We start from the raw sequence: 27,720 nt of genomic DNA on the forward strand, positions 1-27,720 counted from the left end.
CATGCATTAATTGGCTGATGCACCTTCCGCTCAAAGATACTTTTTGATGAAATATTCCAATTAAAGTAGTAATGTGTTTCAGATCTGGTTAAAGCGATATTATGCGCTTATCACTTTGGTATGTATGTGTCAAGGGTACTTTTATTTGATGATCATATAAAACGTGTGTGATGATAGAATAATAGAAGTGGGAAATCGATAGATCTTAACAGTAAATAGATCAAATGTGAATAAATATTGTAATTTGAAATATAAAATGCACACATCTGTACAATAAAATATATCGGATGAAACGCAATAGTGCTTTATGATAAGAGAACAAACAAGTGCAAGAGGATGATAACTCAACAAAATTTGAATTTATTGCAATTTTTCTCGTTTTCAGTTTTATGCTTGTAAAGTTTGATCGACATACACACATACATCCAATATGACAAATATAAAAAGAAATATATTTACCCCTTACAGGACTACAATAAAGAAATGTAAGCGCCCAGCTGGACAACAATTAAGTAGACAACACCTTGAGAGATCACCTTTTAATCTAGACTACGTTACACGTCCTATGAAAATATATCTTTTGTCTCTCATATGTTGATTTTAAACCAAATGCAACATTCGCATTTCAGTATTTGGCATACAAATTCAAAATAAGGAGTTGATAGAAAATAATATAAAAAGGCGTTGTAAGGTTTGGCCAACTGGGCGCTACATACAAGTTTACCCATTGAATCGTAATATAAATATTTTAACAAATAATATTCCAATGAAAATTCAAATAGAAGATTTCTCGTTTAAACATGGACCTACATGTATAGTACATTTATGCATGTATAGTTTCATATAACACGGCGACATTAAACAAAACATAGACAATGAACAATGACATGATGATCCCACAATTTTGCCATATATATATTCAGATGTGTAGGCAAATAGAACGTAGGAAGCTTATATGGAGACTGAATGTATCTTATTTAATTGACGAATTTATATACACTATTCATTCTTATATCTTATATTAAATGGGAATGATCTACGAATGATTATCTTTAGTATGTTAAAAGGGACCCCAAAATAATTTAGATAAATCCTTCAGAGCTGTATAGAGAATGCAATGAGGGAATAATAATGGCAATTATAATACATAAAAATGACGACTTTGGGAAGAAATGCCAGCAAAACCTCTAAAACATTTGTTCTCTTGATCTTGATCTTTGTAATACATCCAGTGTATATTGTACTTATAAGAAAAATCAAAAGTATTAGATATTAGCACGCATTACATCGTCCTATGCAAATGTTTATATGTGATCATAAACAGGTGAATATATTAGTTCTGTCCTAAATTTTGGAAACTGAATTGCTTTGACATTTTCATGCTATATATAAATATATATATAGTTCATTCTGGTTCTTAAATAATCAATATCGTGTTATTCACTCCATAAAATATTTGATTATATTGTGAAAAGCTAAATATGTTTTGTTTATATATGTATTTATAGATGACATTTTACTCTGGGTATGGAAACTCAACAGGTTGCTAACACCATTGCAATGTAATTGTGATATGTATACTTTCATCAAAGCAGTATTTTTATCTATTTTGTCACAGTTACAACGATGTGGAACAAAAACTGCATAGGATCACATATTCTTATTTTTTTTAAATGGCATATTTAGGATATCATGATACTGGACATACAAATTTAAGGAACACCAAATTTGGCAATAAGCTAACAGAAAAAAAATGTAAAGATTCTTCTTGAACGTAACTTTGGCAGTTGTAATAGTAGGTCAAGACAGGATTACCGTAGTTGTAAAAGCCCAAATGGTCATCGAGACGTAATTATATTTTTACAGTAGTGTAATATACTGGCTTTGGCAGTGTATTGACAGATTATTTATTAACAAATACCATTCATATGAAGTCAGCTCATTGCATGTATTCCTGAAGAAGCGGATGATATACGTACTATTTTGAAAGTTGGCATCACATAATGTATTACGGTTCGAAATGATTAGCAGTCAGTCATATATGATAAAATTGTGGGAAAATAGGAATGGGTGACACCATAGATACATAACTGTTTTACTCAACACAAAAGCAACATATTGAAACGAATTTTGACATTATAATAAAAAAGTGTATTTAGGGAAAAAGATATATTTGCCATCCCTGATAGTCCTCGTCTGAACAATAATTAAGATTGAAGAAAACCTTTAATTTAGATCGAACACTCTTTGGTAGAAAATACATTATGGAAATAAGTTATAAAGAGGACAATTGAAACAGGTCAATATAATTATAAGAAACAAATAAGTTTAGATTGTATCCAACGGACAGATAATACGAGTAACTGAATGGATTCAACGAATATAACATTTATATGGATTTCAAAGTATATCGTAGACTTGCCCACGGTATTATATGAATTTGGTTCTATGAATTATAATGGATGTCATAATGACCATTCTATAGATTTGCATACCACTAAATGATATTAATGAGCTAAAGTACAGTATCGCGATAACTAGAATGCACCAACGTTGCTGTTAATTGGCAATGTAAACCTAGACTGGTGTCGATTTCTCGTTTGATCAGGGCATATTTAAATAGCCGGTCTTCTTGGTAGAATATGTAGCTTGCCACTGAAAGCCTTATTTACAAGAAACTACAAATTCTAGTAATGTAATTTCATCCCAAATATAGAATGACTTTCTGACTGTTTCAAATATCATTTTCGTTTGATATGCTTTCTCTGTTTTGCCAACAATTCACCCGAGCTGTTCAACCAAAACCTGCACAACCTGAAAATTCCATTCACATTTACATCCACCATACTTCAATATTTGTCATGTCATCGCTAGTCTTTCCATGTAAATAAAATCAACATCTCATCATATAATTGCTAAGGTTTCTCGTTATTGGTGAAGATTCTCGTTTTGAACAGGGTACTATTGAGTCAAATCCAACTCTGACCCAAATGGCAGTACAGCGCATGCGCTTTCTCCGAGATGTTTTCCCTTGAACCACCGTTTGGGCGGGAGAACACTCTTTTGTATCTTGTCGGAGAAGCGTATGGGGAGCTATGCTCCGTACAATCGTTTTACTTTGGAGGTAGGTTCCGTTTCACGAACTGACTTTCAGCTTGATGATTCAGTTGGAGAAGGAGGACTGGTTGTAACAGTTCTTGTTCCTTTGTCTGCTAATTTACTCTGTTCGTTAAGTTCCTTAATAGCTTGTAGTTCTTTCTTTTCTTTCATTCTCCTATTTTGAAACCATATTTTTATCTGTCGCTCCGTTAGACAAAGCATATGAGAAAGCTCTATTCTTCTCCGTCGTGTGAGGTAACGGTTGAATTTGAATTCTTTCTCCAGTTCTAGGGTCTGAAACCGCGTATACGTCTGTCGTCCTCGCCGTCTCTGATTTGAATTTGGCCCTGAAATACAGAAATAAAAAATATACTTAGTGACAGCAAATCACACGAGGCTGCAAGGATAGGCAAATGCAGTTCATGCTATTAGAACACGCGCAGCTTTGTTACTTGGTTGTAGAATAGAATGACTAAACATGTAGTAATGTTTGTAAGCTTCACGGGTGATTACACTTTACACATATCGTAACTACCCTCAAAGGAAATCCGTAAGGTGATTCCGAAATCGATCCTTTCTGGTCTTACCAAAATATAATATATCTTCTACTATGAGAAACAAGGTTGGGAGGGTCCGGAACCAGCCATTGCCAATTTATTTCCTAGCTTTACTAGAACACAATCACACTCCATTCATTCTAATCAATACAACAAAAGCATTGGTCGTTTTGTTACACAAATCCTTGTTGTCGACATTTGACTCAGAGGTAGACACGCTTGCTTTTCTTAAGAATATAACTTTTTGACCTTCTTGTCTAAGTTCTAGAAACCACTACAATTACTTAATGTACTCATTCTAAAGGGATCGGAGGGTATTACCTTACTATCGTATAACGATGAACAAAAATATGTATTGTTTAAAAGCAGAAATGCTCAGTGCTATACCGATAGTACTGAATAAACCCAAACGTAGTGTATTATTTACACTGGCTGAATTCAAAGTCACGTTGTATTTCTGTCTGGAAGGAAAGAAAAATATTTCTATATAACGCAATTTGATATGGTTCGATTTATGACGTGAATGTGTTGATAGAATGCACCGCAAACACGTTACGATCTGTTCGGATAACATATTTGCATGGCATAAACTCTGATATGTTCATACATACATGGATACATACATACATACATACATATACATACATACATATGAAGACGTACACCACCTATACGGTATGTCATCTGTATTAGAAGGCATCCGATATGTATACCAATAGGTGTAAACACAACACCACTAGTTAACAGCGTCATCTACTTTAACTTGATTCTTGCCTAATTTGCATACCGTATTTCATGTTTATGTTACCCGTATTTGAAATAAAGCTTTCTAATTATATGAACATTTACAACACAGTGCGACGAGAACTACTTGTAAAAATACAGCATGAAAGGACAGAACAGCAAAACATGTATTGTAAAGCTATGCCAAATGTAAGGAAATAATGGTTTATGGCTGAAACTTCTTTGCTTTATCTGTATCAATGGTACAATTGATATATTTTGTATTATTTTATTACATTTTACGAAATCAATTACTAGTTATCTGCAATATTTGTATAGATAGTGAATAAACATGATCTTCTGGCGGACTGATTTCTCCGTTCGTCACTTGGTGCACAATTTATGACTTTGTTATGATAAATAATGTTCCAGTTTTCTGGTACGAGATATAGGGCCTTCCATCAAACTGGGTTTAATTTGAACACTTCTCTGGCATGCCATATCGAAGCATACCGTGTTGCTATAGTACTTCTGATATAGTAAACAGACAACCAAAGCCCGCTAGTTTTATTGACAATGTTTCTAAAATTTACGGTAGATAAGATGCTATCTCGCAATAAAATAATGCAATATCTTTACTATAACATCGAATAAAAAGCGAGGTCTCTTAACAAGACTGACGGCTGGTAACACACCTTGAAACCGATAGGTAATAAAAACTTTGATCCGTCGTTAGATACGGTTGGGCCTGGATCCCAGGTGTGGAGGCGATGTGATATGAACGTATATGATACTATACGGAACAATACACTCTCTCAATATGATAGTTTATCATGCATCCTGTCTTCCCAGAAAAAAACACATATACTGTGTACCATCATAATATTAGTAGGATGTTGTGTGTCAGAAGATGTTTCTTCTAACAAGCTCTACTGTAACATTATATATCTACAAGGGGTGTAGGTTAGCAAGCATATCATCGACACCTGAACACAGATGTATTGAATACCTTTGATACTAGGATATTATTTAATTTCTTAATACGTTTTAGAATTGGTACAAACTTTTTGCCAATTCCTTGATATATAAATAAACTTAAGTATGAGCATACCTACCTTCGGGAATGTAAATAGTTTTGCACAAGACTAGTTTAATAAATGACTTACCACACGTTGTTAAACTTTTTCTATTTAATTGCTTTTGCGTTCATTTTTCATGAGTGTGTGCTGACGAAGCAGTTGTATTACCTAGTTCGTTTATACTATGGTATCGCATATAAATTTCTTTGATGATTTACTTCGTTGCATTTAACCTAATTTTATTTTATAATAGGGTCATTATAAACATTTATATAGAATACAACATTCTAATGTTTTGACTACTTATGAATACCTTAAATGTGTATCAATAATACAGAATTTAACAACACGTATTCTGTATGATATTGGGCGGTAAGTCAGTGTGAGGGACGGATCAGTGGGTCGTCCGGCTGGGTTCACTGCTACAGGGGAGGTCCTACCGTTACCGACAGACCTAACAAACGAACTCGAAAACACGTGGTATGCCTAAATAACTCCATAACAATATCGCTTACCAACCCATATTTCATTCCAATTGTTAATTTCTCTGGGTGATATACAGTAGTACAGCATCATACGCTTGTGGGCTCGTACTAACCAAATAAATCAAGTCTGACTTTGTCATACACAATGGGGTCTATCTCTCTGAAACCCCCTTTAGAAAAAAAAACAACCAATATCTGGCCGGGATTTTTTTTCTGCGTGAGGTAAATGGCTTTTTATGTACGATAAATAATCCCAACCAACACCACTATAGCTATTTTACCATTTAGATAATGTTTATTTTAATGTTCGAAATTTGCTCCGGCTCTTCTAAGTTTCCAATAAATCATAATTTTGCGCGGTTACTAGCATTCCCTTTAAGCCATTTCAAAATGCGGTCATGCCACCTTCGAATCTTACATTTTAGCACTTTAAAAAATTGGAAGACATTATTCATCTCATGAGACCATTGCAAAAAACCCCTAGCATTACAGTCCAAGTTTCTCCGTGATGTGTTAAGGAGAGTCCATTTAGACCGATAAATACTGCCGTAAATAACATTGGCTGATAGGAAACATCACCAGGAAGTAAACTTAAGCTTAAATATGAAAGAGAAATGATTAGAAGTTTGTTGTTAGCATTAACCTCATAAAATGATTTGTATCATGCCCGTGGATGCCGGTAAAGAATGCATATGAGTAATATTTATGGATACAATTCTCATATTTATTAACTGATCATTTAATGGGTGCGGTGCATATGCTCCTTTAGATCAAAGACATGCCTACACTAGGTTTTTTTCTGTAGTGATTTCAATGCACAAATTCATTTGTACAAGCAGTTTTAATAAGAATGTAATATATGAACATTTCAAGTTATAATTTTATGCACAGAAAATTATGCACATCATGTTCAGCAATTATACAGTAATGAATGAAGTGGTGTATACTGCCATGGACGAGCGTTACGCGTTCGGCAATACGACCGTATCTTGTAGGTCAATATACGGAGTGATTTGAGTGTAGCAATTTACCATGTTTGCCGTTTACAGCAATTTAGCGTGTATCTCCCTTAAATAAATTCACGTGTATCTCATGTACATGAATTAAGAATGTATGTCATATGAATGGATGTAGTGAATGTGTGTTTTACATATATTTGCTTGTGTGTGTGTCGTGTTTCAAGTATTAAATTAGATTTATCGATGTATTCATGTCGTGTGGGAAAAAAAGTTTAAATACATCGCATTTTCTTTCTTTCTTTTTATTGGGGGGGGGGGGGGGGGGGGGGGGTTACTTTTTGACGTTTTTAAACACGTGCAATTCCTACCTGACATAAGTATCTGCATTAATTTCATTAATCATCGCCCTTCAGTGTAATCTGTTATTATTTCGTTGACACATTCTCGGTTCCTTATTTATTCTTCGAATTTTAATTTACTTTTTCGAATGTTATGATGTTTCGGTTAATGTACATTAATTTCGAAAAAAGTTCCTAGGATGATTGATATAATCTTAGAATACACCGTGTACAGTTTGCTATACAATGTTCGGACGGCTTGCATCTAATCGAATCGATCAACTGTCAATTAACTTGCTAATGTGAGCTTTGATTTGAAATGAGGTTTTATACCTATTGATAAGATTTGAATTCCATTAGTTTCTGTGAGATAATATTCATCCCTTAATTCTAATTACAATGAACAATGTTTAATACTGCTAGTTTTACTTTCCAGAACATCCATTCAATGAAGTTCGAATGTGGTGGTTTGAAGAATGGCGCTCTTCGACTTCAAGAGCAGATGTTCGTCCGCGATGAAGTACCATCGTACGAGGTCCGGAGTCAAGAACCTATCTCCCAAAACATCCTTGTATAAATGTTAATGAATGTGCTAATCATTACAATGAATCGTAACTTCGCGTAGTATTTATTAATAAATGGAAGATATCTGTTTAATCAATGAAAGGGTATTAAAGGATTCTAGTACTAAAACTTTAGTAAAATTCGGCGTGATGGACTTACATTTTTCGAACCAGCATCTACTTCATTACTATGAGCTGACTGAATTTAGAGTCTTTCTAGGAATTGCCATCTTTTGAAAATAGAGTTTGTGATGTGCTAATGTAAAGTATTTCATTGCAATTATTATTAACAAAGTAGAAAAACAATCAAAGGTTCTGCTTTATGCACCACTTCCATATCAAAAATGTCTTCAAAGCTTGATTTAGTCTCAGTTAAGAAAATAATCTAGTTTTCGGAAAGATGTTAACAAATATACATTTAGCTCTTATTTATATTGATATATTCTGTAAATGATCAATAATAATCAATGTTATTTGTATTTGCGTTAGCATTCTTATGTTACCTTTAATACAATGTGAAATGGGATTAGAAATTGACCACATGGCTGATCTAGTTACAAGAACACTAAAAAGATCGATATCTAGTATTTGTTTATTGATTATTCACAAATAATTGTGTGAAGTTTTATTTCCAATAGAGGGCTAACTTGTGCATGTACATTCTGCTTTGCTTATAATATTGGTATGATTTGGCAAAGTACAATGTTTATATTCAGATAATTTATCAAATATATTCAGAAAATAGTCTTTGGTGTTATTTTAGACATATGTGTAGAAATCCATGATTATTATTTCATTAAATTGACATCAGTTTCATTTAATCTAATTGCTTCATTATTCCGTCTTATTACATTTCTTTTAAACAACAAAGCACGCGGAGTATAGTTATTCGACAAGCAAAAAGATAAAAATAAAAAAAATTAAAAAATATTGCAGTGATTCGGGAATCTGCGTCTTTATAAGCAGTCATAATCTAAGCATTGCCAATAATTGCGGTTCCTGAATTCCCCCTCCTCCGTCCCCCGTAATATGCTATGGTGAATTTACGTGTAACCGTACACGTTTGATGTCTTGATACAGAACGCGTATTTATTGCTGTGAAGCACACTGTTTCAATTACAATGTGGTTGTTTTATTTCGATAATGACCTTAAGATTTTGTTAGCTGAGATGGATGACTAATGCTTGCCCCTGTTTAATTAAGATGCATTAGAATTCTGGCTGTTATTTTAGATTTCGTATTAACTCTTACCAAAATGAAGGTCTTTCTAAATATACATTTACAGGCATCCGTATGTATTCGATCGAAAACCTACATATAGCTAGACATGCCTACTGAGCGCTTCAAACGCAATACTGACGCGCCGATTCGTGGTTGGTTCAGTTAAGATAAAACATATGAAACATCTGTAAAAAAATATATCTTGGACAGATTTGACCACGAATGAAGAACAAATCTAACATTTTGATCTGCTGATTTTCTTTTTTATTGATGAATGAACGCGATGTTGTTCCTATCCTGATCCGAGTTTTGAGTGACGGGTTTGCCTGATATTGTGGTAGATGTCCATCAACTATATCGAAACAAAACTTATCTATGACTTGAAATACTCTTTCGCTTTTCCCTGCAGATGGAATCAAACAAATCTCGAGTTTGACAGATACAAAATAAAATAGCATGATAGTTGACGTCAACTTTTATATCACACATAAAAACATCTCTTTGCACGATTGATAAAGAAAATAGCAATTCGATTTCCGTTAACCATACTCTTTTGCCTTTCTGCATCTTCCCAGGGGGCGCGTACCCTAACCAGCTATAAAAGTCCTGTATTATCAAGGGGTACAAAAAACTGGTCTTTACCATTTCCAAGACATGCCATCAAACGCATGGATATTAAAACGCGATAGTTTATGTAATTACATGACGGAGCGTGCGATACATTCCATGCTTGTATACATTGTATCATTGTTACAGTTTAGCAACACCACTCAGGTCACGAGGGGTGATGCATGAACAAATATATAAGGAGTGCTATAAACCTGTTGAAATTTTATTAACGATATTGTCTAATCTTTGAGCCATTTATGCTGATGTTTGTTGGACCAACATTGAAATTTTACAACCTAACACTTATGCTTTTAACGCCACCGCCGTTATATAAAAGTTATACATCCAGTCACGAACCAACCTCACGCAATCAGTAAACCTTGGTTACACATATATATCGTGTATACTTATCAGAACACCAAACTGAAGTTGCAAAGATATGTAACGTATTCGACGGAATAGATTAGTAACACAGACCCATTCGGATCCCAGTGTGTTGACTGTTATAAATACTGATTTTCGATTAAACTTGGAATTAAAAATGTCTTCCCAACTATGTTAAAATGATAAATGATTTAAACAAATATTTTCTTACTGAGACCATTGATCACTTCCTTCACTTTCGGAAAAAGGGGATTTGAGTTGGATCCGTGTACTTGTTTTAATCACAAAACATATTATCAAATTAATTACGTCACACTTTCTCTATTTTTATTCTATTTTTATATTTGTTGAGGTTATCATCACAAATGATCAAGCTGTTTCATCCACCATTTGGCTGAGTCCATAGAGCCGTTACTGAAGTTATATTTAAAACATTTGTATTTGGCTAAGTTTCCAAACTTTATCTATTCAACAAGGAAATGTCTCATGTGGATATACCTTATACACAAAACCTACATCTCATTTCACTACACTCGGAAACCCATATATAAAGAGCTGCACTCGTTTGGTAAAAGAAAATAGCAAGCTGATTTTTAGTTAAAAATATATAATTACTTTTGGCGGAGGGTTTGAACGTTGAATCATTTCAGTGAAAGATGCGACTTTATCAAAATGTTATTGTGATCAGCGAACTAATATCATCCGCCGAAATAAACATGAATCGTTATCGCTTCGCAGAAATGAGCAAATGTTCAGTAAAAAATACTTTTTAAAGTTACCACAATTCCATAATATTTCAATATCTGATTTGCTTGATATGTACGCAAGAACACCATATGTACTACTAAAAGAATCATTGGATAACTGCAAAATCCTTGGGAAAATGCCGAAGGAAAAGCGAATCATTGTGTGGATAAACAAAAATTAATTCCAACCTTAAGTGCACATCTTTGTCTTTCGATATTACATATTAATGTACGCGGTTGGTAAATGCGATGCAAAAAGGTTCGTTCCCCTTCTGTTTTAGTTGTATTGTGGTAGGGATGTCGAATGGTTAGATATCATTTTATATCCTTTCCATTCTAAGCTTTAGTTTAACCGCAGACGCTGTCCGTGTTAACGTAATATAATACAATACCACAACAAGCTGAGGTCAGTGCGCGCAGTTTGCACTGTAAGTGTATTTTGCTGCTCTTTTTTTATATAAATGTCTATCTAAATTGCTGAAGCACTGGAATTCCAACACTTATAGAGCCGTATCGATGGAGCCATATTGCGTATAGATGCAAATAAAGCCCCTTCAAGAACGGTTCTGCGATGATTAATCACCCATGGTAATTTTTTAGCTGAATATACATATGTTTTTTGTATGCCCTATCAAAATATATCCCAAAAATATTAATATGATTTCGTTAGAGTGTTAATATACACCTTCTTTATTGTAACATTGATTTTTTTTTTCTGAATTTGCAAACTTTTATCCGACGATGCTTTGATAAAATATACGATTGTTGATCCTAGATAGAACTATACTGCAATATGTTTTTAATTTATAATTAAATTACTCAATAAAATTATTCAAACTGTTTGTGATAATTTTACTCAATTTATTCATACCAGAAGAAGATAGTCTAAGAAAAATGGGAAATCGCTTTAGGAAAATATGTGCATGACTTTGAAAACCCTCTAGTAGAAAAACAAACAACGAACTGGTGCACGTACAAAAATGTACTTGATCGAGAGGAAGTTTAGATATATAAAGTAAACGAATGACATTTCGATGTCGATCAAGGAACAAATGCATTAGGAGTATAACAATAAGTATATGCATTTGTTTTTTTGTAATTTTGTTGAAATTGATGATAAAATTTCAATAAAACGAAGTTGCATAACAGGTATGTACAGTCAAGGTGTTTTTCTTCTATTTCCCTTGTAGGATAATTAAACTCATGTATATATATGTGTTCAGAGTTGGCATGCATATTTCCCTAATTATAGCGTGTGTTATTTGTTATACCTATGAATTACATTGGCTGAGACTGTAAATCAAAGAACCGTATATGATAGTCTGTGGGTGGGGTTTGTTGACAGGTCAATTACAATAAATGATAAATAGTTGACAAAAACAAATAAAACTGACAAAAGCACACCTGTGGTGTCAAAAAAATGAATATAACTTCAAAGAAAAATGGCGTTGTATGACCCATGATATATACAGCCTTCTTGGCAAGTATATTATGGCCACCTTCCACGATTTGATATTTTATAAACATCATTAAGCTGTTAAATAGCTGAATGAATATGTTAAAAACTCGAATTATTACAGTATATTTAAAGGCATCGCTCAAAGTTAATCACTTTAGAGTATTATAATGAATAAAACTCATCAGCTAAGAACACCATCACAAACAGTAAAATATCAGGTAATCAAAATGGCAAAATTTGAAATAGGAAACATTTTAAAGGCCTTAATTATATGTTATACGTATACTTTTTATTTAGCTTTTAACCATTTAAAAATGATGAACTAATAAATCAGACGGAATTTCATTATAATTTATATATATCTGTTTAATATCTATTTTGAATGAACAACTGCCCATTTCTCGCAAATGGTAATTCGTGTAATTATGAATTAATTAATTAATTATCACAAATCTAAGTGCTTATACGTAAGGTTAATGCGTGTTGCCCCACGCTTGCATCAATGTTTTTCCTACACAAAGTAATGCAACAAAATCGAAGCTTCAATAGCTAAATAAATCCCTGTAGATTTGAAATCCAAGCTGATGAGAGAAAAGTCTTCAATATGTTCGTATTTTCCAGTGATCACAGTGTTTTAATTATACCTGGATTTAAAAAATACATAAATAGACTGTAATCGGAATCGAATGCCTCAAACTTTGCTATCAGCATCTTGTAGAAGCTTGTTAATTTATAAACGCAAATCAATGCGTTCAAGAAGAATAATCCTCTGTTTCATCGACAACACCATCTTATTTAGGTACCACATTTAACAACTCAAAAACTATATATCAATTCATGAGCTTTTCCACCCTGGTTTTGTTTATGTCTAAAGCCGACTGGGAGTTGGTATACAATCTTATCAATGTCCATGTTTCGAAATAGACGGAATAACGTCCTTGTAACACATTTTTCTTATAATTGATATTATTCTTTGGGTTATATATCTTTATGACATCTATACAAATAATATCACTAATTGTCCTGATCTCCTTCATCGACTGCCATCCAGAGAATTCATGTTTCTGCATTTCAAAGTGTTAACTGAACAAACACTACACAATGAATTAATTATCATTATATCTGCTAAGATTGGTCTAAGTATGTTTTTTCCACAATTTCAATTTCTAATTATTTGTTGAAGTGTAGTGCGTTAAAACTGTCTTATTTCCTGGCCTAGTGATTGCAATATATCGTTGCACAAATTAACTAAACAAGATAATACATTATCATAGAACGCTCGTATTGAGATATCGATCTGTCAATTCTGCAGGTATCTAATGTTCAATTGACGAAAACATAGTGTCTGGATAGCAATTCCTCGTATTGGCAAATCGTTTCCAAAAGCTATCTCAATCGATCGACGGCTTTAAATGTAATCAGCTTCGGACCTTGAATCAAAGGCTGCAGTAGTAGCACCGACACATGCAATGCATCGATAGCATATTGAGCCGACAATGCCATTTGCTTCTTCAAGACAAAAAAAAAACGTTCGCATAACGCTTTTATTGCGAAATTTAACACATTTATATTTTTATTAATATCAAATTTAAGGGTACATGCTTTCATTATAACTGACTGGACAGTTCATATGAACGGTCAAGGGCTCTGGCTAAGAGGTTATTAGGTTCATTTTGAGGTAAAGCAAGGGCGAACTCATATATTTTCTTTAGAGTGTATGGATACCTACCTTTGTTGTCTATATTAAAATTATCAGTAATAAATGGTGATATGTGGCCACCTGTACTACGCCGCGGGGCGTCGCTCTATTTGACAGATATCCCTCTCGCTTGACCACGTGGGGTCAGTGACGTGAAACGTGCTACGGCTCCGAAACATCAAGGTGGCCAGAAAGATCAGCAACGCTGATATGCTAATGTCTGCTCGACACAGGTGTTCATGTATTTTTCTCTCACACCTTTATAAGTTTTGTTTAATTCATTATACGGACTCTAGCCCTCTTCTATCTGATATTAACTATACAATATACGTGGTTACTTTTCCTGGCTCACTGGTCAAAGCTATATCATAGGTAATATATAGCCAGTTAGCCCTTGTTGGAGATCAATAAAAGAGACCCAATATCATAAATAATGTCTGCTGTAAAACACTCACATCGAGCTCATTGAGAAAATATTTAAACTTTAATTTCAAATCTTAAGTATAGATCCATACGATATACATTGAATAAACAGTTTGCATATACCTTTAACCGTGTTTCCCAATTATAATTAAGAATATTTTATGAAAACTAGATTTATAAAACAGAAATTGTTGGTCTAGTATGTAACTAATACACGTCTAATATGACGTTCAACCTCTATCATATATGATATTGCATTTAAACGTTGTAAACAGACAATGAAGGAGAGCATAAACCTATGAATTTCTGGAGAGTTTAATTTTGAAATTACCAAACAATCAAATATGTCATATAGTAAAATATGTGAATGTCGGTAAATTATTGTTGCGTTACAATGTCTATATGCATCTAAAGCCACTTAAAGTATATTTTGAATAGGACCAAACTATGCTTAATGATACTAGTGATTGTAAGATAATGTATTCTATCAATTAGTTTGATGATGAAATGGATAGCGGACCCGAGGATTGCTCAGGGGATGGGAACGATTGATTTCATGTAGAGGTTTAAGGGTATAGGTTGTACTGTCATATCTCAATACAGTAAGCAACTTGCATTCTTTAGTCTATAATTCAAAACAGCCATATGTTTTGTCATTTATTGTACTGCTAAAACAAAACATTGTTTCATGAATTAAGCTACATGACAATTGATTACGGAAAACAGGCGTAGACAGGATTGCAACTTGTTTTAGTATTATCGTATGCATGTTTATTCTATTTTGAAATAAGACCGATCCATTGTAGAAAAAAAAGTTTTTACTCAGTGGATTCTGATTGATGCCTTGGGAATTGCATGTTAGATGTCCTTATTTTTGAAAAGCTGAGCGAATCACCTTGGTAGTTTTTTTCTGAGTGTGTTTCTGGATCGAATAGCTATACTGTGTCTTAAAAATGCACATATGTGTGGAAATGTGCAAAGCCCGATTTTGTCCACCTCGGGGCATTGTTGCAGTGTGTCACGGCTAAAGCTATACATCTGCTTGGGAAGAAATGCACACTCATGGCAAACATTACGTCTGATAGTAAATAGTAACGTTGGTAAAAGCACTGTATAACCGTACACACTATTGCGATTAACACCACTCATTCACTAACAGTGTAGTGCATGATGCTACAGGGTTATGATATCTCCCTACCATGCATCGTAGATGAATATCAAAAAGGTTAGAATAACATCATAGAGTATATAAATTAACAGGTAGTTATGGGCATATTGTATATAAAATCATGCCCATTTATGGAAAATGATTAAATAGTGCATGGGTTATATTAAATCATACCTATGTCTGGAAAATTAGTCAAAACGTTCATGTGTGATATAAAATCAAACCTATTTCTGGAAAATAATTCAAAATTCCCATTTATTATATAAAACCATACCTATTGCTTGAAAATAAGTTAAAAAGTACATGTGTGATATAAAGGTATACCTATGCCTGAAAAATAAGAAAAATTTTGCATTTGTTATATGAAACCATGCTTATTTCTGGAAAATAAGTCAAGAGGTTCATGCATGTGACAGGAAATGGTGGTAATTTAGACGTTTTATGTGATATTGCTATATAATACTACTTTAAATAAGACAAACGAATTCTTTTTGCTGAGCTATCAAAAATAATTAAAATAATGATGTGACAAGCTAGTTGATACATTTCTTATTTAATGAGTATTGGTAGATTATTCTTAAGTTCATTTCTATAGCTTAAAGCTTATTTTAAATGGATTTTTGTATTATTCTGAACAACTTACTTCTTATACCATCAGCAAGAACATCATTGCTTTAGTTTTAAATACTGGCGAAGAAATAATCCGATACCCTCGTTAATGAATGTTTCTAATATATGTCGAATGAAAACAGAAACGTAATTTTCATCCGTAAACATATAGATACAACAGCATGAACAGTTTCCAAGTGAAGAACTCCTTCAAGCTTAAGACGTCGTTTATTGTCAGTTTTAGTTAGGACATTCACTATTAACTTTATGCAAGCTGTATATAGATGATAAACATTTATATCACATCAAAAACCTAACAGTTCATATCAAAACCTGTCGTAAAAATTGTACTTTAAGCTGTTTTCAAACTAAGCTGTTAAACTAAAAAAAACTAAACCATCCAGATAAAAGTGAACACAAAAACTGCCAGCTGTATCTGCATGCCGCATATATATGTATATTTGTATACAGTTACCGAACTACGCCAGATAGATATTATGATTATAAGTTCATATTTTATGAGTTGCGATATTGTATCGTTTAACCAGGACAAGGGCTGCACTATGTGCAGAATTTCCTGTGAAATAAATATAAATGGGGGTATTATGCACTGCATTTGAAGGGTATATTATTTTCAGAGGTTATAAAACATAACTTTATTATGTGTCATATTACGTGGATTTTTTAATAATTAATTTCTAGCACATTGATTCGCCTTATGTGTAAATATAGAACTAATAGTATACATGGGAAACAAACAGTACAAGTATGTAACACTGCACTATGTGCCATAGGAATGACCTTGACACGAAAAAGGCGCGAACATCGCATGCATGGAACTCTATAACAGATCACGTGATAAAGAACAACATCTCGGAGTGTCTGGGAATCTCGTGTAAACGGTTTGTCACCTCCGTTGATAATAAATCTCAGAGATGCAGAGAAGAAAACGATGTAATTTGTGTGTTGTGTTACAATGTTATTAGAGGGGAGGAATGAATATTGTTTATTATGATATATCTTTCCCAAACAGCCGAGAAAACCATTAATTGTATACGATGTCTGGGGGTAGACTGTTATAGGACCATTATTAATTTATGACCATTGAGGGAAGTCCAGTATCGGAGGTAGTCGAGACGAAGACAATGCTCTCCCAAGATGTATCTTGTGACGAACATTTATTTCATTAAGAAGAACCTGATAAATTGTCACCGGGTCTCAAGGGACACAACTCCATGCCGATATATCGTTAGTCAGCTTTCTCAATCGCGGTATGCATCGATATCGATAAAATTCTACCTGTTGCACTCTACGCAATACGAATAAAAATGATCGCTTTTGTTCCCACATTATCGATAGGATCTTTGCTAAAATTCGCTTCATAAATTTCAGAATTAATGGTAAATATATTGTGATCCTCTCTAGGTGTGAGTTAATGTTTATGTACACATCAATGGAACGTTTAAAAGCTACTTAACCTTACATACTCAAATCAATCGAAAACAAAAATAACTGTGTTTGTAAGCAATTGAGTACCTGACGATTTGCAATCGATGTCTAAATGACGATATCAGGTAAATTAATTGGTTTAATTGACAGGTCATTTACATTAAAACATTAAAACTTATAAAATGTATAATAATAAAGGAATGGAATCTTGAAAAAAATGCCTGCAATACCATATGTATTTGTTGTATCATATGCAAATTGTCATAAGCATTGCTATTCTTGATTTTATTTATTATACAAATCACACAAAGTTATCTTTAAGATACTTTGGAAGACGTTTTATTTTCAGATGACCTGATGGGTCTTCATTATGATGTGGCATTTATTTTGTGAGTGTTTTCTCTTTGATTGTATACTTATTATGATGGACAATTATATTGTGAGTAATAGCATGCTTCCTGGCTGTATTCCTATATAGGTGGAACACTCAATTATGAGTGATAGTGTTTTTCTTAGTTTTTCACCTATTATGGTGGAATATTTGATTATTAATGTAGTATATTTCCTTCTGTTCTCCTATATGGATATAACATTTTATTGGGAGTGATAGTATATTTCTTGGTTTTTCACCTACTAGGATGGACCATTTTATTGTGAGTGATAGTATTTTCCTGATTGTACACCTATAAGGACGAAGCATTCTAACATGATTGACAGTATTTTGCCTGGTTGTTCAACTATAAGACTGGAATACATTGTGTGTGATTGTGTTTTGCATTAAACTTTCCAGTATCCTATTTGCTATTTAATGCATAGTAAATTATGTTTTTAATGTTTTTCACAAGCCCATCAAAGAGAAGTTCAAAGGGATTTGCAATCAAATTATAATATCAGTAACGTTAGGAATAGCAGGAGTATATTCCAAGTTAAGTTAGATATCTATATATACATCTATATACTAGCATCGCCATGGCAGAGAGGCAACTCACGTGCGGTTAATGTAGGCACAGGAAAATGAGAAAATATAAAAGTCAGATAAACACACTTTTAAAATGTGCACTGATGGGTGATATATCATTACTTTTATAATATTTTACTAGTTTGGTAATAAAAACATATCAATGTTGTAAACGATTCTAATTTACAAGAAATATTTCTTTTAGATATAATTTAATGTTAAAATAACAAGCGTTATTAATCATACGATAAGAAGGGGAAAAAAGAATAGTTGTTAATCGATATAGCTCCTCGATTGAGGTTCATTATTTTATGCATTTTATAGTCAATTAGAACAATTTATATACATATTAAATTAGCATAAAACCTATATAAGGAGATATGTTGAATTTGTAATTAAGACATATGCCTATTTTATTGCAATATTTTACATATTTTTTATACCTAGTTTACTCTGTAAAACATTTTTACTAGGATGATATTTTGAACCTTGCAAACGATGACCTAATATAAGAGATAGGCAATGTGACACTGTAAAAATATCTTCATACCGAAATATATCACCAGCAGGAGATATGAGAGATAGTTTCTGTCAATAAAGCCAAACGTGCGCACATGTTTGAAAACGAGTATGAAGTGTAACGAAAGGCTTATGTTAGGAGATTTTATGACACTCGGGTACTAAATATCCCATAACTTCCAGACATTAAAACATAATTACACACCCTTCTTAATTTTATTTGAATTGATATTATAATGCCGATGATATATGGTTTCATATTCAGGCAAGAAGCCTTTAAATCCGCTTAGCATGTTATGCGGTATCAGCTGAGTTTGAAGATATTTTTACATTATTATCATCGTAGCAAAATTGATTAAATCAATGATCTAATATAAGTTCTTCACTGAATACCTATAGCAGATTTTTTCTATAATAATGCTTGATAGCACCTATAATCCGATTGGTTAAGTTTACTTATGACGTCACGTTAATACGTTAATGCGTGACGTCACTTACTTAATCATACTCAAATGTGTATCAATGCCTAAGGATGCACTTTTTATATAACGTGAATTATATGTTAAATATTTATAGTGTTCATACTGACTTTTTCAAACTTGTAATCCGAGCAGCATAATAAACTTATCGACCTGAATTACAGAACATTATTTTATTGATTTCAGCGTTAAGAGTAACGTTGGTACAATACTAGTTACAACTGATATCTATTTTGTACTTTTGCCTATGTAAGTGTATAGTCAGTTATTACAACAATGGATGAAATCTAGTTGATAATATAGACAACCATTATCTAAGCTTTCAGCTTTTATATATTAAGTACGAAAAATGGTTGAAGTGTGAGCATCATTTACATACATTAAGTGCATTACTAAACAATGATAATATTTTATCAACATATAGCCGCTACATAACTACTACCTCACTAAATTAGCTAGAATTGGAGTTACTATTCAATATTATCGGTTTTGTCTAATTGATCAGCGTCTGTCAATTTGACCTTTTGAAGACACGTAATTTTCGCTCATTTACTCGTCTAGTGTTTCAAAATATTTATTAAATAAATTGGCAAGTGCCTAGCGATGATTTAAGATAGTATTTGATGGGCTTGTCGGGTTACACGAGATCTACCGCATGTTTTTATGTATCTTTTCGGACATGAGCATGACCTACTGTGTATTACAATACATCAAACAGATTGGGGAACAATACAATCATTACGCTACCTCACCTACTAAAGACAAGGTCGTATCACACGACACTGAGGTCTGATCAGCCAGCATGATCGGCTCGACTTGTGTACGGGCGATGGCTCGCACTGATACGTACTTTAACCAATTAGTACCAACAACTCATTAGAGACAGACGACACAGGTAAGGCTAAATCATAGTTACGACAGGTTAAAATTTCGACAACCCTGTACTGGACAATCTAGACAAATTACACAGTGCAAATGAATAGAGAAGTAATACCAGCCTTGACTTTGTCTGTTAGTGCGAGACTTCTATGATAATTGACAATGTCACCAGAGCTTAAAGGCTAAACAGAAAAACCTGTTTCTCTTCTTTGATGTTTTATTTATGTGTTTCAAATGAGTATTATTGAAAGTTATCTTATGTATAGTTCCACGGGTGTGTATCAGTGTTTCATTTCTGCACTCAATATTTTAACTTATCTATCGATATGTGTGTTTAAGTATTTACTTCAATCGCTCTATGGCTATTGGACAAAACAAAATACTTTAGCAGCGAATTATGTTGCTAGGTATGTAGCAGTAACGACCTAGATTCGAGGGATAAAGATGCATTTTATTACGTTATCAAAAAGTAATAAATACATTAAAAAATCAATAAGAAACACGAATGCTTTGGATTGATAGTTGGATCGACCACCTTGATAGCAAATCTTTTGGAACGTGATACCAAGGCTTCTACAGGACGTTGCCGCCTGTCTTTCAACAACACGAATCAAGATTTTATTTCAACGTGTATCACAAGTTATACTTGTCCTCATTCATTAAAGACGGAATGCACAGCAAAATACCCCGCCCCCCCCCCCCCCCCCCCCCTTTTTTTTGTTCCTATCACTTTTCCGACACTATATCTACGAATATTGACCAATATATGCCTGAAATCCAGTGACATTTTCATTTAAAATATACGTATATGCAATCCAAGTTGAATACTCTTTATCTTATTGGTAGTGATGTTGTTAGTTTCACCCCTATAACAACCTGCACGAATAATGATGGTTGACTGCCTAAGACATCAACGAATGTGAAATATCAATAATATTGGACGTAAAATTCTCTATAAATTGATCATATCGCAAATGAGGAACTGAATCGATTTCGTGCGCTTCACGATTCCATGTAGTGTGTATTACTCATCCTAGTCGGATTAACATCATGCGATACCTCCAATGTATTCCAGAGATGAAGCTGACATTCTTAATTAAATCAACACCAAACTACGAATTGATGACTTATGATAGTACGTCTTTTCATTACATACGTTTATATTTTTAATAATAATATAAAAACCAACTATGAAAACAATACCTGAAAAGTATGCACCTTTTGTGAAAAGACCGGCGTATTGCACCATATTAAAGCTTCAGAATTAAGTAATCAATTTATTGTTTATCATTTTAAAAAATTGTACTATTTTTTAGACCAGGAATTGAAAGCAGTCAATCATCAACAGGAATAAGTATGTCGTTTTACTTACATGATTAAAATTTGACATTGTGTTTGATAAATAAATTAATAATCATTTCATAATATGCTATAGCTTCCATTTAATGTTTTAGTGATTAATACGATAATATATAGTTTATGCTATAAATCCATCCAAAAAAGGATGGGGTATTTTAAATGATCTGGTGAACTGTAACATGTATGCTTCCTTAGAAATGTATGCTATTGAATGAAGAGTAGTATGGCAGAGAAAGAGATAGGTACAATGGTGACGAGGTGAAATACGACTGTTTTTTTGAAAATATGTGTTTTTTGAATAACACAATATTATATGTGTAGCTGGAAAGAGTGTAAATTGTCATCTACTGTTGGTAAATGATGGAAAGTAGAAGCTGGACTAACTATAGTGTATGTTGTAAATAATATATACTTGCATGGTAATTTCTCAAACCTGTTTGATATTTGTTGAATGTAATAATGTTATTAGAGTTTCGGTTATCTATAAAACTTGTGTGTCCTTGCATTAAATTGAACAATTTATTTATCTGAAAAAAGTAAATACATGAAATGTTTAACAACTTCAGAAAGGAAAGAGTGGCTTATTTTGCTGTATCTTTTAAATATTTGTTTGCATCCAGTTCCTTGTGAAATCGTTTTATTCCATTTTGCTTGTAATCTATTCATCCATATGATGTGATAGGGGTGTGTTTTACAACTAAAATGAAGATATTGTTCATTTTCATTTGCTCTATATATATGTATATTGTATGCTTTTCACTACTGGATTTTTGAACCTTTAAATTGTGTTTCAAATATTGTGCTACAATTCAGACGTTCAACATATATAAATAATAAATAAATACATGAATAAATAAAATCTTTTCAAGCCAATTGATCAAAACCCCTTTTTCATATGTTAAACACGTATTTCATATACGTTATACACATAATTACCATATACAGTGTACCTATCTGGTATAATGCATTTATTTATTGCACCGCATGTCTATAATGCTGCATGTACATTGAATCACAAAAATTCTTTAATACTAATCAGGGATATTAAATGATTACCTAGGTAAATATATATGATTATTGCCAGGTAGTCCAAGGAAATTGACTAGGGTATGGCTTATATGATCTGTTTCAACTAATACGATTGTCCGAATTGATTATCAAAGCATCACCAACAGTGGTTGTTGATTCCGTATTTTACATATTGCAATTCTTGGAATGTATTTAAGGTTGACAAATGTTTAATTTATTGATGTCCATCTCATGCTATAGAAATGCAAAAGGTACGGACTGCTTGATTACTTTTTAAATTAAACAAATCCAGGGATTAATTAATTTGAATTTTCTATGATTAAATCATTGGGTAGTAATTCCCACCTGATACAAACCATGCTTTGACATTTTTTGTTTATTACTGGGTGCTAAATGCTTTTAACAATAGTAATGTTCAGGTGAAAACTAATTAGTATTGATATGTTCTTGAAATTAACTTAAATAAATGGTTGTTGTTTAAAATGCATTGTAAAATGTGTGAACGTTCACATTTAGGAAAGAAGTGTATGTTTCAATTTATATCGATAATAATAACGAATTTAATATCCACATGCTAATAATTATATATTTAGTCAGCTATGATATATCAAAATTTTCCTATTGTGATAACTCCAGTGTTTTGTCATATCACAGAAGTATTAGATATTCAAAAGTTTATTTTAAATGATAAACACTTGAGCTATTTCAGGAATATTAAAAAAAAAAACACCCAATGTTAAAAAAAAAGCATAAACCAAGGGAAAGAGGTTAAGTTTTACTCTGAATAATGTATAAGATGTATTGAATGGATATAGTAATCAAAGTTTGTATTTTGCTGTATGAAACACAAATTTATCAATACAAATTAAAGAGGAGCTTTACCCAATAAAATTAGTATATTTCTGACAGATTTATTACATTCATTAAACAAGTTTATTTTACAAGTGTTCAATCATAATTGCATTTTTACATTTATATTTTGAATTTCAACTGTCAGAGACTGGTATTAATTCAGCAATCATACTTAATTACGAATATGATTATGTGTAGAATTGTGTATATCATTTTATGTATATATAATTATTGGTAAAATGACATCATTCACTCCATGAAATAGAATGCATCGCAGGGGAGGGTACTCTTGCTTTCAGTCGGCGATTTCAATTGATAAACTGATAGATTTGTATTTTGTCGCCGTAAAAAAAATAATTCATTAAAACTTATGATGGAATCTGCTCATGTGGAATCCATTATTCTGATTTTTTTTAATATATTAAGTTTCAAGTTTTAATTTGATTGTAACATTCCGAGAAAACATACAATTAAACAAATATTTGTATGGACCTCGATACGATTTGCCTTTGTCAAACAATGATAGGAAATAACCAACAAACTCAATTCGCCCGGGACATTGATTGATTATATAATAATTCTAATTGTATTAATTATATCAGCAATTATTTGGGGGTAATTATAATTGAAATGATTAAATATCACATCCTTTAAAATACTCAACGCCACATTATTGAAAATATCATAGGCCATATATTTTAAAGAAAATTAACAAACAAACAAAAAAAAACCAGACAAACAATACAAAAGTATTGTCGTTGATGTGTTTAAGTAATCTTCCAGATATTAGCTTGAACTGGTGGATTTAGATTGGAAAAAGTACCTATCCGTCATCGATGATTTAGCATGTACACATTCATATTCGTCCACTTTTTATTGTCATGTATTACTATTCACTAATCGTAGAAAGACATTTCATTCACCTGCAAACAGTCTAACTCAGACAGGGATTAGCAATGCATCATGAGTCTCGACATCTGTGTGTAGGTTATTCTGTGTAACGATGTGCTTCACTGGGTTTGTGCAGGTACTGTTCACACAGACATTGACAGGGGGACTTACACAGTCATAACATTAACACAATAATCACATTTCAGGCCTATTTGAATACTTATTCCAACAAATTATCAAACACTATATTTGTCAAACTAGAGTCTTTTCGCTTAAAAAACTTGCTCATACAAATTAAGCAGTTTTATCGTGTCTGGTGTTTGTGTGCAATATGTGGATTTTAATCGAAATGAAAAAAAATATTCATAATAAATCATTCGTTATCCTAATTTCCATTTTATTCTGAAGGAAACATCTTTTAAAACTCACCCAGAGAAAATGATACAGTTATATTATTTTTATGCACACTTGCTTTGAATGTTGACAAATTTTGGCATTTGTGCCTATATTAAATGGAAATGGGATGTTCATTTACACTTGTCTCAAGTCATTCCACTGATCCCTTCTCGTGTAGTTGTCTTGCAGCATAAAAAGGCAAGACTAAACCATAAAACCGCCATGCTTTCCGGATTTTATGAGCGTATTACCATTTTATAGTAGAACTTATAGTGTTTCAGCAGGGGGACGAGTATAAAACCAAGTATTCAGGTAATTGGTAGGCTTTTAAAACTACTTGACGAACAACATCCCTTAAAGCGAGAGTTAACATTTTACGGTAACAGCTTCTTGATATAAAAACATTTAAAATGTGACAATAAATGTACCATTTCAACTAACTTGTAAGGCTTTTAATGTTAGTTTTAGCACAAAATATGAAACCCTAGCTATTTGCGGAAACCTTATTTTTTCTACAATATAGTTAAAATGCCGAATGAAGGATTCTTGTCAAATGTTATGTGTTAATGAGATTGTGTAAAAAATCCCACATACCTAGCACGCCTTCTGGCTATAATCAGTCAATGTGAATTTAGCAGGGACAACACGTTATAGTGTTGAAGAGTGCGATACAAAAGCAAAAGGATTTTTCAAAATTTTTATATCTATTTCTATTGATTTTCTCCCCCAAAATTATTAAAACGTAAAATAAAGGAGTAAACGTTTGTCATTAATCAGTTTATTATATATAAGAAATACTTATTGTAATGGTAGTTTAAATGTATAAATTTATGAATAATATTATATTTATCACATTGACAATATGTCAAAGAATCATAAAATCTCGATGACTAGGTCAATAGAACAGCTGTTGAGGACACACTATATGACAACAATTCTATTATTATACAGTGGATGACATGTTTACTGGCTGTCACTGAAAATGTCCAATATAATTAAGATGTTTGGTACTCACCCTTGTTTTATTTTTCATACCAGTCGGCCCGGTGTACACGGGTGAACAAGTGTCCTATTTACAATTAAAGAAATACATATCTTAATATTTACTAACCTACTATAGACATCCACGGGTAGAATGATGGTGGTGTTTCTCCTTCATTCGCGCTGGCTGGGGTACCAGTGGAACAGGGACTAAGAGGTTCAGCTTTGTTGTTTGTACCGTTCGTTGTTAATCCATCAGTGCAATTGTCTCTGAAGCGTAAGTTACTGGGAACACTCATATTTGGGTAGAATGATGACCGTCCCCCCTGTAAACCCATCCTTAGGTCGTGACTTCGGTGTTGTTGAAGTGCTTCCATACGACATGCTTCTGCCTGGTAGGACCCCATATAATATCGGGGAGACCGATAGTCTGTAGATGAAGGACATATTTCAGGAATATTTAGAAAATGATCCATATATGTTGAATTGTCTGTTGATGCCGAATGGATGTCATCGCCTGGTCGAGTGGAAGCAGTGGGCCGCATAGGTAAATACGAACTCATCCCCAGTTTCTGTGATTGAGGGTACTTGTCAGCGATATTTTCACAGGACGAAACCATCTATGGAAGCGAAAATTATTTTAGTTCCTGAAAATCCTTGACTATAGCACCTAAACACTGCAACCCTTACAACAGATAAACTAACACATTTCCTAGTCCGCCAATCAAATCACATCGTTCTTGACCTCTCGTGACCCCAAAATTTCACCGCGCGAGGCTGATTCGCCTCCGCCACAAAAAGCAGTTCCTCGTTGCATAGACACACTGAAAGGGCTAAATATACAAACTCTAAAATATGGCGTTAACATAAACAAAACCGAGCAGCGTACGTTTCTGATATCTTTCCTTGAGCGGGACGTAAACATTTAGGTAAGTGGCGAGTGTTATACTCCTATTGAACAAATTTGTTCCGAATGACTAATGCGTACATCAAAGGCTCTATACTGACAGCTATCAAATCATTTCGCTATTTCTCAAATTTTGTTCTATCTAACGATGAATCCATGTTAATATCTGTTCATACAAGTCCAGCAGATATTGGCTAAATCAAAGAGCTAGGAATTAAATTTTCAATGATTAATTGATATTTGTATATAAAATTTGTTCCGTTGATACTTTACAGTGAGAACCAACCGCGAGTTGCTGTCGTTAATTGTTTGAGGGAGAGAAGAGAGTGTTTATTAGGTTATAGCTCTATCAGGATGCAGGTGACAGACGCTTACTGACCCAAGCTATTCTCTTCTCTCATGATCCTTTATCTAACCGCTCCCAAAAAAACTTCTCAGATGCTCTGTTTTAGAGAATAAATTATCCCGGCAATATTCACCTACATATACACAAGCGTGATGCTTTAGCTAAACGAAAGTCAATTTAGATAAGGATATATAGGTCATGGGGGTATTGTTTATACAAATTTTGTTTGAAGTAAAACTCATTATATGAAGTAAATGGCTGGTTTTATAAGTTCCCTTATGCTAATTAATTTGATCAAATGTTTATAGGATTAATCAAATGTTAGTCATTTTATTTCTATCATAATATAAAATATATTGAATGAATTGTTTCTTGTGTTTGTGGTTTGTTTAAATGCATGCACGTTTTACACAGTTTACAAAATAAATTTTATGACTAAGTGCATATATTGCAGAAAAAACTCGGGTATATCATAAAAACACTTGTGTGGTTTTTTTACAATCCTTGTACTGAATGAAATATAAAATAAATTGATATTTGGTGTTCAAAATCTT

At 32.9% G+C, this 27,720-nt stretch overlaps 1 protein-coding gene across 1 annotated transcript; it reads right to left on the reverse strand.

The window, feature by feature from the left end:
• Positions 1-339: 339 nt before the first annotated feature.
• LOC117321762 (homeobox protein Hox-A6-like) lies at positions 340-26,649 on the reverse strand. The gene is made up of 2 exons (XM_033876279.1): positions 26,044-26,649; positions 340-3,446 (listed from the first exon to the last, which is right to left on the reverse strand). Exons 1-2 carry the CDS (start codon positions 26,531-26,533, stop codon positions 3,151-3,153), a joined length of 786 nt encoding a protein of 261 aa, XP_033732170.1. The 5' UTR covers positions 26,534-26,649; the 3' UTR covers positions 340-3,150.
• Between the last annotated feature and the right edge of the window lie 1,071 nt (positions 26,650-27,720).

This window comes from Pecten maximus, chromosome 2, assembly GCF_902652985.1.
Source record: "Pecten maximus chromosome 2, xPecMax1.1, whole genome shotgun sequence".
Classification (NCBI taxonomy): Eukaryota; Metazoa; Mollusca; class Bivalvia; order Pectinida; family Pectinidae; genus Pecten; species Pecten maximus.